This window comes from Gastrolobium bilobum, unplaced genomic scaffold (genome assembly GCF_033153095.1).
Source record: "Gastrolobium bilobum isolate Gb01-03AN ecotype WA unplaced genomic scaffold, APGP_CSIRO_Gbil_v1 utg7102, whole genome shotgun sequence".
NCBI lineage: Eukaryota > Viridiplantae > Streptophyta > Magnoliopsida > Fabales > Fabaceae > Gastrolobium > Gastrolobium bilobum.
Genome location: NW_026898776.1, coordinates 63,524 through 82,207, shown reverse-complemented (window position 1 = coordinate 82,207; position 18,684 = coordinate 63,524). Strand labels below are relative to the sequence as shown.

At 34.8% G+C, this 18,684-nt stretch overlaps 2 protein-coding genes and 1 non-coding gene across 3 annotated transcripts; all 3 read left to right on the top strand.

The window, feature by feature from the left end:
• The first annotated feature begins 3,056 nt into the window (after positions 1 to 3,056).
• Positions 3,057 to 10,327, top strand: LOC133283998 (histidine kinase 3-like). Its single transcript, XM_061480934.1, has 10 exons — positions 3,057 to 4,239; positions 4,672 to 4,953; positions 5,403 to 5,572; positions 5,942 to 6,154; positions 6,490 to 6,676; positions 6,766 to 6,817; positions 6,934 to 7,163; positions 7,276 to 7,374; positions 7,655 to 8,787; positions 9,152 to 10,327. The coding sequence occupies exons 1-10, from the start codon at positions 3,772 to 3,774 to the stop codon at positions 9,384 to 9,386; spliced, it is 3,069 nt and encodes a 1,022-aa protein (XP_061336918.1). The 5' UTR covers positions 3,057 to 3,771; the 3' UTR covers positions 9,387 to 10,327.
• A 321-nt stretch (positions 10,328 to 10,648) lies between these two features.
• On the top strand, positions 10,649 to 10,730 carry TRNAS-UGA (transfer RNA serine (anticodon UGA)). The gene has a single exon. It is a non-coding gene; the product is annotated as a tRNA-Ser (tRNA).
• An 870-nt stretch (positions 10,731 to 11,600) lies between these two features.
• LOC133284016 (nuclear transport factor 2A-like) lies at positions 11,601 to 18,372 on the top strand. Its single transcript, XM_061480968.1, has 2 exons — positions 11,601 to 11,952; positions 17,924 to 18,372. The coding sequence occupies exons 1-2, from the start codon at positions 11,656 to 11,658 to the stop codon at positions 17,996 to 17,998; spliced, it is 372 nt and encodes a 123-aa protein (XP_061336952.1). The 5' UTR covers positions 11,601 to 11,655; the 3' UTR covers positions 17,999 to 18,372.
• The last annotated feature ends 312 nt before the right edge of the window (positions 18,373 to 18,684 follow it).

Below are 18,684 nucleotides of genomic sequence, written 5' to 3'. Positions count from 1 at the left end.
GGCGTATGTGCTCGAAAGAGAAAATATTTATCTGACTTCAGGCCTTCAGGGTATAGGTGTTAGACTTTCATATTGGTCATGTTATTTGATTACAATCACTCATTCAAAAGTACATTTTTCTCTCTTTTATCTCATCATCAATAAGTGAATGTGATCAAAAGTGATCATGTCGGCAAATTATATGAAATCACACTTTTATTTTTTTCCAATTTTTTTAATTATAATTATAGGTTGAAACATAAAGAAATATTTTTATGTTCAAACATGGTTGTTGGAAAAATATGAAAAATGTTTATATAATCCCAATTTTTTGGCAGTTTCAACTTTTAAATACCGATGGTGGTAACAGTAATGATCAATATTAAATGGTGGTAACTCAGTTGGTAGCAACTAACAAGGGAACTGAGTAAATGAAAAAAAAAATCTCGATTTGATTCCCACATATCACCTTTAGGAAGAGGGGTTTAAATATCTCCATACATAACCCGTATCGTATTTCGGATTAATCTTATCTTTGACTTAAAAAATTAAAATTTACGAAAATACAAGAGAGTCAATTCGCCTCAAAAAAATAATTAAGATTGTGTTAAAAAAATAAAAAATAATGATGAACATTAGCTTTTATATAGAGCCTGTTTGTTTTCTCTTCTAAAAAAAATAACTTTTATCTCTTCCTTATTTAATAAGTCATTTTTACAAAAGTTAAAGCTATTTATATTTTTATAAAAATATTTAGTTTTTAAAAAAAATATTTGGTTTTTGACTTCTGCTTTTTTTAGAAGTTAAAATTTTTAGCTTCTGAAAAAGTAGGTTTTTGAATTTTTTTGTGACTTTTGTTTTTTTTAAAAGCAAATATCCAAATGAACTAAAAATGAGAAGTGATTTTTTCAAGAAAAAATAAGCTTTTAGAAAAAAAAATCCATCCAAACAGACGCATTGCATAATGGTCAACTGCCGAGGTTTGCTTGAACTCCTTCAAACCTGCTCTTGGGTTTTGCAAAGTGACACCTAAAAAATGTTCCTAGCCAAGAATCATATCCTTATTAATCATCCATTTAATACATAATATTAAAGAATATTGTACTTACATGAATGATTTAAACTTTAATATATACCTGACAAATATAACATAGAATTGTTATTTTCGCTTGTTTTTCTTTTTCATTAAAGTCCAATTAGACCTAATAGGTAAGAAGAGTCTAAGAAACTTAAAGACCTTTTAGTTTAAGATTACGTTTTTTTTTGGAACCCATATATATATATATATATATATATATATATATATATTCTACAATTATAATCATCCATCTTAGTCCAATTAAACTTAATATGTAAGAAGAGGCTAAGAAACCTAGAATTCACACTTATAACTTATAGTCACCAGTCTTAAGTGAAAGAATATCCACTCACCACTCATACCCCTCTAAGATATAGTGTGAAAGGTCTACACAGACCAACCTCCATGTGCTGTGTGCACAAGAGATCAATTTATGAGGAGGAATCAAACATAAGAAGATAATGCTCTAAACGATTCCGCAGATCCAATTTCATCTACAATTTATCTAATATTTTCTTTCTTACACGTTAATGATTCACTATGGTTTTCAACTTCTCTCCTTTGTGCTGTAGGGCAAAGACGCCAATAAGGGTGAACACAACTAGTTAAGAATTTGGCTCATATTTCATAAGAGTATGAATTTGAATCCAGCTAGTCCATGTAAGAATATTATTGATAAAATTTCTCTAAAAAATTTTAAAAAAATAAAATAAAATTGAGGGGTTTACGCATTATGTAATCGCACCTCAACTTTTTTATTAAAAAAATAAGTAGGGCAAAGACGCGCAGCGAAACAAAACCATGTGATTGGCGCAAAATACAGAACCGTGAGCTGACGTGGAACGTCGCTTTCAGGGAGAGCTTCCCACTCCAGGGGACACTAAAAACAAGTGGGTGGTGATGACCTAATCATTTCGTGCCACCTCTTCTTATCAAAGTGACCTCTATTCTTGCCATTCCCTTCCCTCTAATTTACCACTTTGCATTTTTTTTTAATGCTCCCCAACTACTTCGCCCCTTCACTTGTTTTGTCCCTCACAATATTGTCCCTAATAAGTTCCCAATCTTTTACACCCCTATGCCAAAATTCCAGTCCAACTTTTGTTTCTTGTTGCCTCCAATGAGGTAAATTGGAATATGGATGCAATCAGTGTCCGAGTTTTTAATGGATTCTACTGATTTGGTTTTAGGTTTGAATTTTTTAATTTTTTTCTAAGAGTTAGATTTTCAAGAATTATATTTATTACCCTTTAAACATTTAGGTATGTCAAATTCTAAGATTTAGCTGAAAGAGTAAACCAATTTGTGAGATTGAGGTCTCATTTTAACATATTCATAATTTGAACAATAAATTAAGGTAAAAAAATATAAAAAAAATTCATAATTTCTCACTTTCATAATATAAAATAACATTTAGGTGGTATCCTTCTCACTTGATTTGTGTGTATCAATTCAGGATTGGAGTGGGAAGAAGAAAAAGTTAATAACACCTTGAGAGGTTCTAATCATGAGTACTTTATCTGTCTACCTAGTCTTTGGAGTCTCGGTCCTCCCGTGGCAATTTCGATAAAGTACGGGGTATCTAATGCGATTCTGCAGAAAAAAAGGCTGATGCTAATTTTTGAAATTTTTGGTTCCATGGAGGGGTACTTTTGTCCATAGAAAATACAGCAAAACAAACACACACGCACAGAACTAGCGTGTACAAGTTGTCTACTGACATGAGCGGATAGGGATGTGTGTGAAACACAAAGCCAAAGAAAGTTGAGAAAAGCTGTGATTTCTGCTGAGTGGAACTATGCCTTTTTTACCCTCTTTATTATTATATCATGCTAGAAATTCTATAATATTATTTTTTATATATCAATGATCATTTCATTAAAATAATATTTATTGCTAGATTGCTTTCTCAATAGTTTTTTGAGTGGATAGATTGGAAAGAGAGATAATAATAATAATGATAATGTTGGAAAACATTTTTGCTATAACATATTCTTATCATCTTTCTTTAGCAAATTCTCGAATCTCAACTCGATGAACTCATTCTTTTAAGCCTTTCCAGCCTCATATCCTTCTTTTTATTGTCTTTTTAAAGTGTGCTGGTGGGAACCAAACCTTGAACACTCACGTGCTTAAGTTGTTGTTGTTTGGTTTTAGTTTTAGTACCCTGTAGTGCAAGCTAGATTTTCTTTGTTGAGTGATATTAAAAAATGGAATCTTTTGTAGGTTTAGTTATGGCCCCTCCTTTTGTCCTGCGTCTTGGTTCGTAGCTGTTAGCTGACAAGATGATAAGAAGTATCAATTTCTGTTTAGAATTAGAAACCCAGAATCTTGTGATTCTTTTATTCTTTTTAGTGTATTTCAATTTCTATCTGCCTCAAATCTAAGTGTTCATTGGCATTTCTGAATTTTAAGCTATTGGGGTAGATAAGACAGCATCTTATCAAGGTCACATCTTTTATTATTATTTTTCTTTTCTTTCTTTCCCTGGAACCTACTTATTTTTAGGAATTGGGAGGTGTTTGTGTTATTCTTCTTCATATCTTGAATTTCCTTCTATCACAAGTCCAGAACTTTTACTGTTTAGGTGTTAGCCTTGTGGAGATTCTGTGGATTTGACAATTGTTCTGTCACGTTAGCCTACCTGGAATCACCTAGAGTTTACATCCACTACCACTTGGAACTGTTTCTACTTGTGTTGGTTACTGTTGTGGATGAGTTTGCTCCATGTTGTTGGGTTTGGTCTAAAAGTGGGGCATCTACTTTTGGTGCTATGTTGCTGGTTTGGATCTGTCGTTTACCTTAACCGTTTCAGTAGCAGTGGAATTATGGACACCAAGATGGGTTTTCTGGGTGATGTTGGCAAGATATGGCTCAAATGTTGGGAGAAGATATCAGGGAATGGTTGCAAAATGTATATTGGGTCCAAGATAGTGAAGAGAGCGTTGTGGAGAAAGCTTTTGCTGACATGGGTATTGGGTTGGACTATAGCATCTTTGTGGATCTTCTGCTGTATAAGCTTACAAGCTACAGAGAAGAGGAAAGAAACTCTGGCAAGCATGTGTGATGAAAGGGCTAGGATGTTGCAGGATCAGTTTAATGTGAGTATGAACCATATCCAAGCCATGTCTATTCTGATCTCAACCTTCCACCATGCCAAGAGCCCCTCTGCCATCGATCAGGTACTAAGCTTTATTTGCTATATATATATATATATATATACCCTTGCAAGTTAGGACGTAATTTGTCACTGTAAATGAGTAATTGCGTTGGCTTACCTTTTACTTTGAGTCTTCATTTGTTATGCACCAAAATATCTTATAATCTTATTTGCTTGATTCGGGGTGGGGGTGGGGGTTCTCAGTTATTTCATTGCCGTTAATTTTAGTGTCTAATTGCATTTCTTCCCTTTTTTTTTTGGTGGTGATACTATTAGGGTCTTAATATCTTTTCTACTGAGAAGGTCACTGAAATTGAGATGCTGGAACAGGAACCTGATTTCCTTTTAATATCTTTTTACCCCTTTCTTGTTTGATAGAAAGGATCCCAATTTCTTTTAACCTGAGATCATTAGTCTCATCCCTACAAATCAATCTAACTTCTTAAACTTGCAGGGAACTTTTGCCAGGTACACAGAAAGAACAGCTTTTGAGAGGCCTCTTACAAGTGGTGTTGCATATGCTGTAAGGGTGCTCCATTCTGAAAGGGAACAATTTGAGAAACAACAAGGCTGGACTATTAAGAGGATGGATACTCTGGAGCAGAACCCGGTGCATAAGGATGATTACGCCCCAGAGGCATTGGAGCCATCCCCCATTCAGGAAGAATATGCCCCTGTCATCTTTGCACAGGATACAATTTCCCATGTGATTTCTGTTGACATGCTTTCTGGAAAGGTAGGTTTCGGTAATAGTTTCTTGTAAAGTTTTATGTGGAACACTAAATTTGTCAGCTGAATTGGTACACCTCGCGGATATGTGAACCATATATAGTTAATTATGAAAATTGTGAAAATGCTATACAATAGCTTTAGATGTCCTGGTGGTAATTTTGATCCATCCATTCTAAGCTCTAGCTTCCTGTTAATGTGGTTTTTGATTGGCCTTTTAGTGGTCATTCGTTATGCTTTGGGGAAATATTTTTGAAGGAAAAACTGCTTATTCTTCCAGATTGTTGTGTTTTTTTACTCCCTTGATCTTCCTTTTTCTTACTTGTCCATATGGGACTGCTCCTAATGGAGAATAGTATATATGAAGTCTATAATTTTGTGGATATTACACAGCGAAACTGAGACAGTTTGTTTTAAATATATGATAATTTATCTGGAATTGTGGCTCATCAACAGGAAGACCGTGAAAATGTGTTGCGTGCAAGAGAGTCAGGCAAAGGGGTTTTAACTGCGCCCTTCAGGCTGCTCAAATCGAATCGTCTAGGGGTTATCCTGACATTTGCTGTCTACAAGAGAGATCTTCCACCAAGTGCAACACCAAATGAAAGGATTCAAGCAACTGATGGGTGTGCATAAATTTTTGAATTTGTTGCATTTGAATTTCCGTTAGCTATTATTATTTTTTTCATTTTTCATTTTTTTTAAATTACCATTCATATAACTTAGCTCATTCCCTTTTGGTTATCTGATGTTCTGAAGTAACTAGACTACTGAGCAACTAAACACTTCATTCGAATTTGGTGGAAAAGATTCAGTAACACAATTAATTAACAAGGGTGGACAATAAACTCTCTTTCCCTGTGGTAAATAAAAGTTTTGAAGTTACTAATATACTCTGAAATTCAATACTGCATGTAATTTCAGGAGAAAAAAAAATCATGAGAACAGTTAATGTAAGAGAGTAGCATTTTAATGTCTTCATCACTGCTATGCAGGTATCTTGGTGGGGTCTTTGATGTTGAGTCATTAGTGGAGAAATTACTTCAGCAACTTGCTAGCAAGCAATCTGTTATTGTTAATGTGTATGATACTACAAATCATACTCATCCAATTGGCATGTACGGCTCAAATGTATCAGGGGATGTTTTCTATCATGTCAGCACTCTGAACTTTGGAGACCCTTTCAGGAAGCATGAGATGTACTGCAGGTAAGAGTAATGCTGCAGAAGGAGTTTGATATCTCTGTCCTCCTTAGTGCTGAGCATAGTTTATAAGAATAACACTATCATCTAAAAATAGGCATAAGATATTCTATTTAATACAAGGTTATTTAATATTATAAGATATAATACTTTATTAATTTTACAATCTTGTAGTTTTTTGCTGTTAGCAATACCTAGTTTATATTTCTTTTATCTGGAGTTGTCACACTTGTTCTGGTGTCATCGAGTCTAACTTATTTTATTATTACATAACAATGATTATAATGTGAAAATGGTCGAAGACTTGAACAGTTTATGAAATTTATGTTTGATGCTGACAGGTTCAAACAGAAACCACCTTGGCCATGGTTGGCAATAACTACTTCAATTGGCGTCCTTGTTATTGCACTCCTTGTTGGACACATTTTCCATGCCACCGTGAATCGAATTGCCAAAGTAGAAGATGATTACCGTGAGATGATGGAGCTTAAGAAACGAGCTGAGGCAGCTGATGTTGCAAAATCTCAGGTATTTAATTTTTTATTTATTTGCTTTTTAACTTCTTGTTTTGGTTTAACTTGTACTGATCACGGGGACATATTCAATTATATTTGCAGTTTCTTGCTACTGTTTCCCATGAGATCAGGACACCAATGAATGGGGTTTTAGGTAAGTTAGCTTCTATCTGTGGTTTACTATACAGTGTCCCATGTTTAACTATATAAATTCCACAGAAAGAAGAGCTTCTTCAGCCATGACGACCTTGCTGTAAATTGGATTTTCAGGGATGTTGCATATGCTTATGGACACAGATCTAGATGTCACCCAACAGGAATATGTCAGAACGGCGCAGGACAGTGGAAAAGCTCTGGTGTCCCTTATAAACGAGGTTTTGGACCAGGCAAAGATTGAATTTGGTAAGCTAGAACTTGAGGCAGTGCTCTTTGACTTACGGGCAATTTTGGATGATGTATTGTCACTATTTTCCGAGAAGTCTCAGGGAAAAGGAGTAGAGGTACTATATCTCTCGTCTCCTGTTGCCCTTTTATCATGGTGGAATTTTCAAAATGTGTATTGTCTAATTATAGCTCATGGCTTTTCTTGATTTATTTTTTTGGGAAGCGCAGTTGGCAGTTTACGTGTCAGATCAGGTTCCTGAGCGGCTAATAGGCGATCCGGGAAGGTTTCGACAAATAATTACAAATCTCATGGGTAACTCAATTAAGGTAAGTCAATGGTAAAAAGAAGATTGTTCGGAATAATGAAACTTACTTAGTCTGATATCCTACTGTATCATGAAAGTTACTTAAATCTTCCCTTGTCCTAGTATCTTGCCTTATAGGCATGCTTCTTTCCTTACAATCTTGTGGAATATTTTGGATAATGGAAAAAAGAAAAAAACTTCTATAAGTGTTCCAGCCAATAATGTCTACTAGTAGAGCAAAATTGATTTGTATTTCTAGAATAATTTATATCATGAAAACTGATTCTGTAATTGTTTTGCAGTTCACAGACAAAGGGCATATTTTTGTCAATGTCCATCTTGTTGAGGAGGTTGTCCATTCAATAGAGGTTGACAAGGAATCAAACTCAGAAAACACCTTGAGTGGTTCCCCAGTTGCTAATAATCGCCGGAGCTGGGAAGGGTTCGAGGCTTTCAGTCAAGAGGGACCTCTCGGCTCTTTCTCATCCTCCTCCAATGATCTCATCAATTTGATTGTATCTGTTGAGGATACAGGTGAAGGTATTCCTCTAGATGCCCAATCCCTCATCTTCACTCCATTCATGCAGGTAGGTTCATCCATCTCCCGAAAACATGGGGGAACAGGTATTGGCCTAAGTATTAGCAAATGTTTGGTTGGCCTCATGAATGGAGAAATTGGATTTGTGAGTATACCTAAGATTGGTTCCACTTTCACTTTTACCGCTGTCTTCACCAATGGACTCCCCAGTTCAAATGAATGTAAAGTTCAGCTAAACAACAACCAACCTCAATCTGCATCTTCAGAATTTGAAGGGATGACTGCATTAATCATTGACCCGAGACCTGTTAGAGCGAAAGTTTCTAGATACCACATCCAAAGGCTTGGAATTCACGCCGAAATGGTTTCAGATTTAAACCAAGGTCAGTCAACCATAAGCAGTGGGAATCTAGTTATTAATATGGTCCTGATTGAGCAGGAGGTATGGGATAGAGATTCAGGCATGTCATCCCACTTTGTTAATAACACAAGGAAAGTTGATCATGGGGTTCCTCCAAAGCTGTTCATTCTTGTTAACTCTAGTAGTTCTCTTAAAGCAAGTAGTGTAACCTCAGGTGTTCATAATCCTACTGTCATCACGAAACCTCTAAGAGCAAGTATGCTTGCTGCCTCACTTCAACGAACCATGGGTGTTCAGAACAAGGGAACTCGCAACAGGGAGCTGCAAAGTTTGTCTCTTCGCCATCTTCTTCTTGGGAGGAAAATTCTAATTGTAGATGACAATAGTGTGAACCGCAAAGTTGCAGCTGGTGCTTTGAAAAAGTATGGAGCAGATGTGGTTTGTGTTAGCAGTGGAAAAGAAGCCATCTCTTCACTGAAGCCACCCCATCAGTTCGATGCCTGTTTCATGGATATTCAAATGCCAGAAATGGATGGGTATGCAACAGGAATACTATCTTCTAAAATTTGATAATTTATATTTTGGAATTAAATTTAAAATTTCTACACAAACAAGGAGAAGAGTTTTCAAATTCTTTTATTAATCTAGTAGAATCATTGAAAAATATTTTTCAGGACAGTTTACATGGAAGGAAGACTTCTAGCATTACATAGATTTGTGAAACAATCTAATGTTCCATAAAGCACTCAAGGGGTTTGGACTTTAACTTCTTGCCCCAGCAATACCACAATTCATTTGAAAATTCTAAACATAAAAGAAAAGTATTAATTTATGTTTACTTACTAAAAATGCAATTTTCATCGTGTTATAAGTTGTTAATATACAGTTCTTTTCCAACAGTTTTGAAGCTACAAAGAGAATCAGAGAAATGGAACATAGTGTGAACATAGAAGTGTCTATGGATGACTTTGAGGTTATTTCAAATTATCACGTGCCCATTTTAGCCATGACTGCAGATGTGATCCAGGCTACACAGGAGGAATGCCTAAGGTGTGGCATGGATGGATATGTTTCAAAACCATTTGAAGCTGAACAGCTTTATAGAGAAGTTTCACGGTTTTTCCAGTCATCTTGAAAAGAAAAAATACAGTGCTGATCTAAACTAGAGGATTATTGATCACAGAAGCTTTCATGGCTGTTCTCCAGGACACTCTGAAGTGGATAAAATAAGTTAAAAAAGTCTCCTGAGAGTAAGTTCCTTATTTAACAGCCAGTTCATGGTTTAGTATTTCTCCATTTGAAAAGTCTGATGGTTTTTCATAGACTGAAGAATCTTATCTTTCTCATTAGAAAGAAAAAGAAGGGATACAAGGGACAAAAAAAAAAAGTTGTAGAAATGCAGAAATGGTTCATACTACCTTTTTGACCTATGTCATTGTCTTTTGTACTGTGTTTGAAGGTCCCTGGTTTGAAATATTGTTTTTTTTGTGTGTGTGTGTGTGGCAGGGAGTGTACATAGGAGCCTAGTTTGATTGGTTGCAATTGAGTTGTAATTAGTTGTTAAAAGGGTATCAAAACCCGTTGATTCTTCCATGTAAAGTGATTCTCTCAACTCATCCACGGTGACTGCCAATTGGAAATGATTGGAGGGGGTTGGGTTTAAAGGCTAGGATTTATTATAGTACAAGTTCTGGAGTCTCATCCGTGTTGTATATGTAATAATACAACTTAACAGTATTCTAGACTAGGCACGTTACATTTTCTGGGTATTGATGCATGTATCATTAAGAGGTTGATTCTGATGAAAGAAAGGAAATTAACTTCTTGGCAACAAAGGCAAGGAAGTGCACCATTAGCCATGTATATGACTCACAATAAAGATGGTGATTGATTCGCTTCCTTTTTGTTCTTGATCAGTGTTCGGAATTAGGCTTTCAAACATGTAACTGATACATTATCAATGTAGTATTTGAGTGATCCGAACAATTTTTTGGCCGATTTGTATATTTCCAGTTCTGGATTTCCTATGATCTTTGCCGTGACATGTCATGAAATGATTCTTTTGATTTGGATCTCTTAAGTAAATTTAGAAGCCGAAGATGTCAAAATTTGATGTCGAGTGATACTCGAAAGTTGCTACGATGTAAGTTAAATGGTACCGAGTTTGTTGTTCATTGTACTTTGGTGTTAATCGTTTCTAGTTATAAACGCTAAATTATTATAGTTCCTGGACGCGATATATCCATTTAAAGATGATGAAAATCGCACCTATATCTCATAATTCTTCGTATGAAGGTGAAACTTGCTTTCAATTATTTGCCGGGCATGGTAGATTTATCTACATGTACAAATTATTTAATCTATAAGTAAGTTTTTAGAACCCAAACGAGCATCTGAGTCGATATGTCCGAGTGGTTAAGGAGACAGACTTGAAATCTGTTGGGCTTCGCCCGCGCAGGTTCGAACCCTGCTGTCGACGTATTTTTATTTTAACATGTTTTTTTTTAGTACAATTTTTAACATGTTTTCAACCTTTTTGTAATTTACTATAGAAAGAATTATATATGTATGTGCATGTACTAGTAAAGAGAGAATCATGCCATGCGTATTTATCTTATTAAAGAAAGAATCGTGTATATTGTGTAAATATTACTTCAATTATTTATAAATATTATGATTTTTTTATGACAATATTTTTATATTCTTTAAAATTCTATCTGATATTCTTTTGTAAATATTGACACTAATAAAATTTTGCTTCCTTTTTAAATTGTTATTATATTTAAGTATTTTTTTTAATACCACCTCTCGATTCGTTGATAAAATAAAACCAATGAAATGAGAAAAGATTCATAAGTCAAATTTTTTTATTTAAATTATTTGATTCGTCAAGTGTGCTTTTTTTACCAACTCATGATTAATTTGTTTTTTTTTAGAACTCACACGCTGCCTTCTAATATAAATTCACACTCCCAAAAAACGAGGGAAAAAATAGATTTAATTTTGAAAAAACGCATGTACAATTATTAAAAAAATTGAGAGTAGTTTGGATGGTTTTTAGTTAAAAGTTATTTTTTTCAGAAAAAATAACATTTCTACTATAAATTTGTTTGGATATCTGTTACTTTTTTTAAAAATAGAAATTAAAAATTTGTTTTTTTTAAAACAAAATTTTATTTTCTTAAAAAAAGTAGAAAATAAATTTTTTCAAAACTCTAATATTTTTTTTAAAATTTTAATTTTTATAAAAAATATTTCTAAAACAAGCAAAATATAATATATATTTTTTAAAACCCACCCAAACGAATGTAAATTAAATTAAATACTATACCATACCGTGAACATACATGTATATAGGTTATTAGAGAGAGAGAGAGAGAGAGAGAGAGAGAGAGAGAGGAGAGATGGATCCAGACGCGTTGGCAAAGGCATTTGTGGAGCACTACTACAGCACCTTCGACGGCAACCGTGGTGGATTGGCGAATCTCTACCAGGAAGGTTCTATGCTCACATTCGAGGGTCAGAAGATCCAAGGTTCTCCCAGCATCGTCGCCAAGCTCACTTCCCTTCCTTTTCAGCAGTGCCACCACTCCATCACCACCGTCGACTGCCAACCCTCCGGCATCAACGGCGGCATGCTCGTCTTCGTCAGCGGTAACCTCCAGCTCGCCGGCGAGCAGCACGCCCTCAAGTTCAGCCAGGTATATATATATATTTATCATCTATTATTTAGGGTTTTTCTTCTTCTTCTTTTGCTTCATTCATTCGCCTCCGATCCATCGCTTTCTTATTATTATTATTTTTACTTTGAGGAGATTTTTAGGTTTTTTTATTTTATTTTTTCTTCTCTTGGATGATCGGTGTTGATGAGTAGTGTTTTTGTGGTAGATTTCGGCTTTGGATTTTGAATGGATCTGAGTTCCTTTAAATAGTAGTTTTTTTTTTGTCGCTTTTTATTTTATTTTATTCATTATGGTTCTGCGTTAAATTACTGTGATGCAGCCTCGAGTGTTAATTAAAACCCTTTGATTTTGGGTGACATTCTTGTTACGTGACCCTTTTTTCGTGGCTGTGTTCTATGATATTGATGTGTATTTTTGGTTTGAATGTGATTGACATTTCTATGCTGACTTTACTGAAGGACGTTTTGGCCCTGCTACTTTATAGTTTGTGCTGGCTGATTTGGCTCCTAGAGATGAGGTTGGCTTTAGAGAGTGACGTGAGCTTTGATTAGCATGCATTTCATCTAAAAATGTCAATTTGTACCTCGGGAAGAGCTGAATCATTAATCGTAAGGGGATTTAATAATTAATACTATAGACATCCAAATGAATCTATGATGATGAGAAGGGGTAAGATGGAGGATGAACTGGGAATGTTATGAAATGATAGTAATTGCTTAAATTGCCAGTTGTTCAAAGAAAATGGCCTGTCCGTGATTGAGAATCTAGGGCAACTGCCACCAAGGTATGTTTAGAGTATAGGGTGGAAAAATGATTATCCATGAATCCATTATCAATCCATCTATTTTAATAATTTTAATAGGCTGTATTAATTGGATTAAGTTATTTTTTTGGATGATTATGGATTGTACAGAATATCCGTAGGATATTCAAAGGCAACTCGGCCTCTGTACTCCCCATTTTGTCCTGCATCACTCTCTCATCCTGTTACTCAATACCACTTTCTCTTGCTGGCAGCATGTCTTCAACTATGCTGTCTAGACAACAATGGCAAGTCCTTTAAGCTCAAAATATTTTGATGTGTTGGCAATGCTTCATGATCTCAACCTCCCATCTCATCAATGGCTGTTCTTGGCTTTTCTTTATCGTTTCTCGGGTAGGTAATTCAAAATTCCCCTCTTCCTTGCTTGCGGCCTAGCTGGAATCTTAGCTCAATTTCAGGGCTTGTGGGATCCTTCAAAATAGATCTTGTTTCCCCCATTGCCACTATAGTTGACGTAATGCTATCGTCAATTGCTGACAAGTCTGCTTCTTACCATTCTTCTCACAAGGTCCCATTGGAGTTGCATAATAATTACACAAGAAGATGAATTTTCAATCTCTATAAGCGGGAAGCATTCCACCCTGACCTCTGGAAGTGGGCGGGATAGTTAATGGGTATTCCCAGTTCAAGATCCAGCTTCAAATCTCACTCTCTATACCAAAAATATTTCCCGAAAAAGAAGGAAAGCAATGATCCTTACCAGAACTTGGAAGCTGGTAGCTTTGTGAAGTTAATGTGGAAGCTAAGCAACATTCATTACCAGCAGGAGACCTGCAAGGTTGCGACTAGGGGTGCAAATGAATCTAGGTAAGCCAGGCTTTAATCTAAATGGGTTAGGCCTATATAAAATATTTCAAGCCTGACTTGGCTTGTTAGCCTGATATAAGTTAAATTATGTTAAGAACCTTGGGATACACCACCCCAAAAGTTAGCTCAAGGGGTGAGAGTGCCTAAGGCCTTATAAAGACCATATTAGTTGGTCATCCAATCAATGTGGGACTATATATCTCAACACATCCCCTCACGCTAGAGCCCTTTAGGCTAGAAGCGTGGAAATTGCACAGGCCCATTTTTGGTTTACCTTTTTGTGCTTTTTGTTTTTTTATTTTAATTCCACTTTTTAAAGTGGGGGACGGTGAGGCTTTGATACCATGTTAAGAACCTTGGGATACACCACCCCAAAAGCTAGCTTAAGGGGTGGGAGTGCCTAAGGCCTTATAAAGACCATATTAGTTGGTCATCCAATCAATGTGGGACTATATATCTCAACAAATTATAAGTTTGGCTTGACTTGTTTTTAAAAAAATACAAGGCTTGACTTGGCCTATCAAGCCTTAAAAAATGGCATATTGAACTCTGTAAAATATAGGTTATGATTATTTTGTATGTTTAAGTTGATGGAAAGTCAAAATAGTATCATAGCCGAAGCCACACCAAAATTCAAAATATTATTTTAGAATAAATACCATTTTTGGTCCTCAACAAAAATTTCGGAACCTATTTTAAGCACTTAGAAAAAAAAGTACCCATATTAGTCGCTTTAGGGACTAAAAAGGGTATTATCTGAATTTCAGAGGGACCACAATTTCAAAGAATTGGAATTTCAGAGGGACCACAAGTCGACTTTTTTTTTTCTCATGGATTAAATTGGGCTCCTTGTTTTTTCTTGAGGACCAAAAAAGGTATGTACGCATTATTTTATTAAAAAATAATAAAATATTTATTTAAAAATCCAGGCCAAGCCTGAAGGCTTAGAGGTCAGGCCTTTTAAAATAGGCTTGTGGCCCGATTTTTAAAAAGACCTTTTAATGAGCTCAAGCCTATGCTATTTTCAAAACTAGCCAAGCCAGACTATAAGCCTCTTACAAGCTGTTTGGCTCATTTGCACACCTAGCTGCGACCATCCTCTTCCTCGAGAACTAGTTCTGTCTTTATATTTAATTTCTACTATTTTAGTTCTGACTCCTGAGATGTAAGTAGTTCTTGTCTTTTTTTCTAATTCTCTCTTAATAAGTTTAAGGAGCTTAAAACAGTTAAAAAAAAGGTTAATATAATAATAATAGGTGGATTGAATATTTATGTGTTAGAATGATTAATTGATTGGTGGGGTATCCATCTATTAAATGGGTCATGGATGAATAGAGTTTTCTTATTAACCTTTTTAGTAGATCTTAAATAGACTAATCATGGTAGTCAATCGGCGCGTTGCGCTGCCCCACCGCAAGAACCTGCTCCGCGCCAAGTTGAAACACCATTGTGGCCAAATAACGCCATTTGCAGACCCTAACCCACTCCCTTACTCCCTCTTCCTGTTGCACGACGCTGCCCCCTTTCCTTTGTCATCAATATGTGAGAAACATGTGTGGGTGAGAAAGAGTGAGAAGACAAGATGCAAAATGGTGCCCATAGTCCCAAGTCAGCGGCAACAGAGTTGTCATCGGAGACTAGGTCGACAGTGAAGAGGGCAATTGCAGAGTCCTCTGCAAGAGAACCTCCGGTTATTGGAGAGAGAGAAAGAGAGAAACGACTTTTTTCACTTTTAGATGTATCCACATGTTTATTGTAGAGCAAACAAGCACCGACACACAATTTTTTCAAATTTGTGCGTGTCGGACACCGACACGCTCGGACACGTGGTCAACATTTTGGGACACGCGGTCAATGTTTCGATACGCTTTTTCGACACAGTCATCTTTTTCCGACATGCGGTCAACGTTCCGACACGTTTTTCTTTTTTTAGTCTAATTTTTTATTTTATTTATTTTTTGGTATCCGATTTTATTTTATTAACTAAACATAAAAAAATAATTTATAGAGTAAATATCATTTTTTGTCCTCAGCAAATTTCACGATGCCTGCTTTAGTCCCTAACAAATAAAAAGGCCCATCGTGGTCCCTAAGAAATTCAAAATGGACCCACTATTTGAAATCGTGGTTCCTCGCAAATTCAAAAAAGATCCATATTAGTCTTTAGGGTCCATTTTTTTTTTCTATTATTTAAATTTACAGTTTAAAATTTGTATATAATTAATAAAATCTGACAGTTAATTTTTTTTTTATAATTTTAAATTGTTAATTAAATTTTAATAGTGATTTAAATATTATTTTTTTATTTATATTATTTAATAAATATATTTGTTGCGTTACTTGTATTGAAGAATTATTTTGTTACTTTTTTATTTATATTATTTTATAAATAAATTTCTTTTTATATAATTTTTTTATTTATATTATTTTGTTCATGTTAAAAAGATTAATCAAATGCAGATCTTAGAAAGAAAGAATCCTAACATGCTACAAAAAAAAAAGTATACTTAGTTCATGTTCCATAGAGGGAGAGATAGATAAGTATATACGAAATTAATCCATGCGTGGACTAGCAAATTATAGTTTTTATGGGAAGACTTGAAATTAATCACAGTTGGGATTGAAGGACCTGTAAATTATTTGGAACAATAAAATATTATCTCATTTTCGAAAAATAATGACTACAAATGCATGTATCTATATTAGGGTAAATGGAAAATATTTTAGTTAAACCATATAATTGAAGTGATACTCATTTAATAACATATAATTGGAGCAATTATTTATTATTAATGATTGTCTTAATTTTTTTATCATATATATATGTGTGATATATCTAGGTTCTATTAATCTATTTTGCTATTTCTGCAACTGCAACCCGCTATAGCGTTACAGCATTATTCGTGGTTGGTTGCAACAGGTAGCAATCCGCTTTTAACTACTATGAGACTAATGATTTGTTTTTTGCCCGTCCTGTGTAGCTCGATGCATACATTTTGCTCCCCTAGTTTAGCGTGACTATATTCCAGTCGTGATAGATTTATGATATTGATAATGAAATTTATAACCAAAGAAAAAGGATCAAATTTCTGGTAATAGATGAAGGTGGTTTTGATTACAGACAAGATAAAGAAGGATTTCATGTGATTGCAATAATTTATGTCTTGGTGGAACTAAAAGTGTTTGTTTTTTAAAAGCTGTCACTTAAAGGTCATTTAGATTTTCTTTTTTTTATTCTTTATGGTGATGTTAATAGTTATGATGTACTCACTGTACCTTGAACTTAGGATTGTTTGCCTCGTTCTAGAGGACCTAAATCCATGATTTTGAAGGCGGGTCAAAAGTTACCTATTTACACATTAGATACCATAGCAGACTGTAGTCTTGTTTGGGGATTTGCAAAGATTTTGTTCTTTTAAGTGTTTTATATGACCAGTTGTTCCTAGGAACAGCAATCCCAAGCGGACAACAATAAAAAGGGACAGAATCTCTTGTTTTATTAACCATCTTGGTGAGAAGAAGCTGATTTATACCATTTTATCCAAAGCAAAAGTTTCAATCTCAAAATGCAGATTATGGTTTGGTTTGTTTTCATTCAATCCGTACCCCTCTCTTCATTCCTTTGTTTTTTCTGAAGTATTTTGTTGTACAAGAGAGCAGTAGCACCTGTAATGCTGGTTGAAAGAGCAGATCTAGTTCTATTTATGCATGGCAATTTTCTATTTTTAAATACTATAATCTGATTGAATACTCTCTCTAAACAGCAAAATGTAAAGTAATTTTTAAAGAAGTTACTTATAGGTAGGAAGTGGGCGTGGTAAGCCTTTGTAATTATTTTGTAACTTTGTAGTTATAGGAAAAGCAAAACTTTGGGCTTTCTAGGAAAGAAAAAAATAGAGACCAAGTAAGGTAATCTGCATACAATAGTGGTACGGAATATGGACACAGTGGTATAGAACTATATATGTTTATACCGAGAAGGTGATGTACTAATTAACTATTGGTGTCATATGTCTGTTGTCAATGTGTTTCATATCATTTCTAGATAGTGTAGATGGTCAACTGGGGGAAATGATGGGTTCTCCAAATCCTGTCATTTCACCAAAGTGGTGCCTACATGTGGATTTTTACTGGTATTTTACTTCATTAGCGTATTTTTATTAGCCCTTACGATATAGTGACAGTTTCCTGTTCTCTTATATTGGTAATAGTATATTTTCCGTTTCCTGTGTAGAAATATTTATTGTATTGCACTTTCTCTTTTTTCCCCCTTTGCTCTCCAGTCTGACTTCTCATATACTATTTTCCTAATTTCTGCTATGCTTCATAATGACTAAACTTGTCACTCTCTGTTTGCAGATGTTTCATTTGATACCGACACCACAGGGCAGCTATTATGTGTTGAATGACATATTCCGTTTGAACTATGCATGAAGATAGATTGTCGAATTTATGACCTGAAAGGCCATAGAAGGAGTTTGCCTATAGCTGTTTCAGATTGGACATTGGAAAATGAAAATGGGTTCTTGTTGGTTGGTTGTGTTGAACGCTTGATTGTGCCTATCATGTTTAGAATTTTCTGTTGTGATTGGTTAAATTTAAAACGTCTTCAAGGATAAATTGTCAAAAGATTACCCGGTGTCGAAAGTTAAAAACCGTAATACATTTCTGATGTAAGATGTCTCGATCCAGTTTACCTCTTAACAAATTGGATTATGCATGTTGTCGTTATGTTTTTTGTATTTACTTGCCAAATTGGTTTGTTTTCTTCTATGCTGCACAAAAACGAGATTTCTTTTCTCTCAGTAATTAGCTTTGTGCTGTCTATCTTCTTCTTCTTCTTCTTATTATTATTAAGTTATAAATGTATTGACTTTGATACCATATCGTTGCTGATTAGTCATTTACTAGAGGACCAGGAGAACCATAGAGTAATAGAAGGACATTCTGGTGTTTACAAGAACTGAACTGTTTCTAGTTCTTTTCTGTTGCTTTCCAAAATTCAGAATGCATTTCTATGAAGAGTAATGTTATACAGTTGTGAGTGATATAAACAAAGTTCAACCCGTTCCCCTGCTATGTTATTTTTTTTTTTTGCATTTGATGGTGATGCCAATGCC

Bases quoted from the DNA above. Each gene is read 5' to 3' on its own strand.
- LOC133283998 (XM_061480934.1), top strand. From the start codon at position 3,772: ATGAGTTTGCTCCATGTTGTTGGGTTTGGTCTAAAAGTGGGGCATCTA. The intron at 7,164-7,275 runs GTACTATATCTC...TGGGAAGCGCAG, and splicing joins CTCAGGGAAAAGGAGTAGAG to TTGGCAGTTTACGTGTCAGA. The intron at 7,375-7,654 runs GTAAGTCAATGG...ATTGTTTTGCAG, and splicing joins TCATGGGTAACTCAATTAAG to TTCACAGACAAAGGGCATAT.
- LOC133284016 (XM_061480968.1), top strand. From the start codon at position 11,656: ATGGATCCAGACGCGTTGGCAAAGGCATTTGTGGAGCACTACTACAGC. The intron at 11,953-17,923 runs GTATATATATAT...CTCTGTTTGCAG, and splicing joins ACGCCCTCAAGTTCAGCCAG to ATGTTTCATTTGATACCGAC.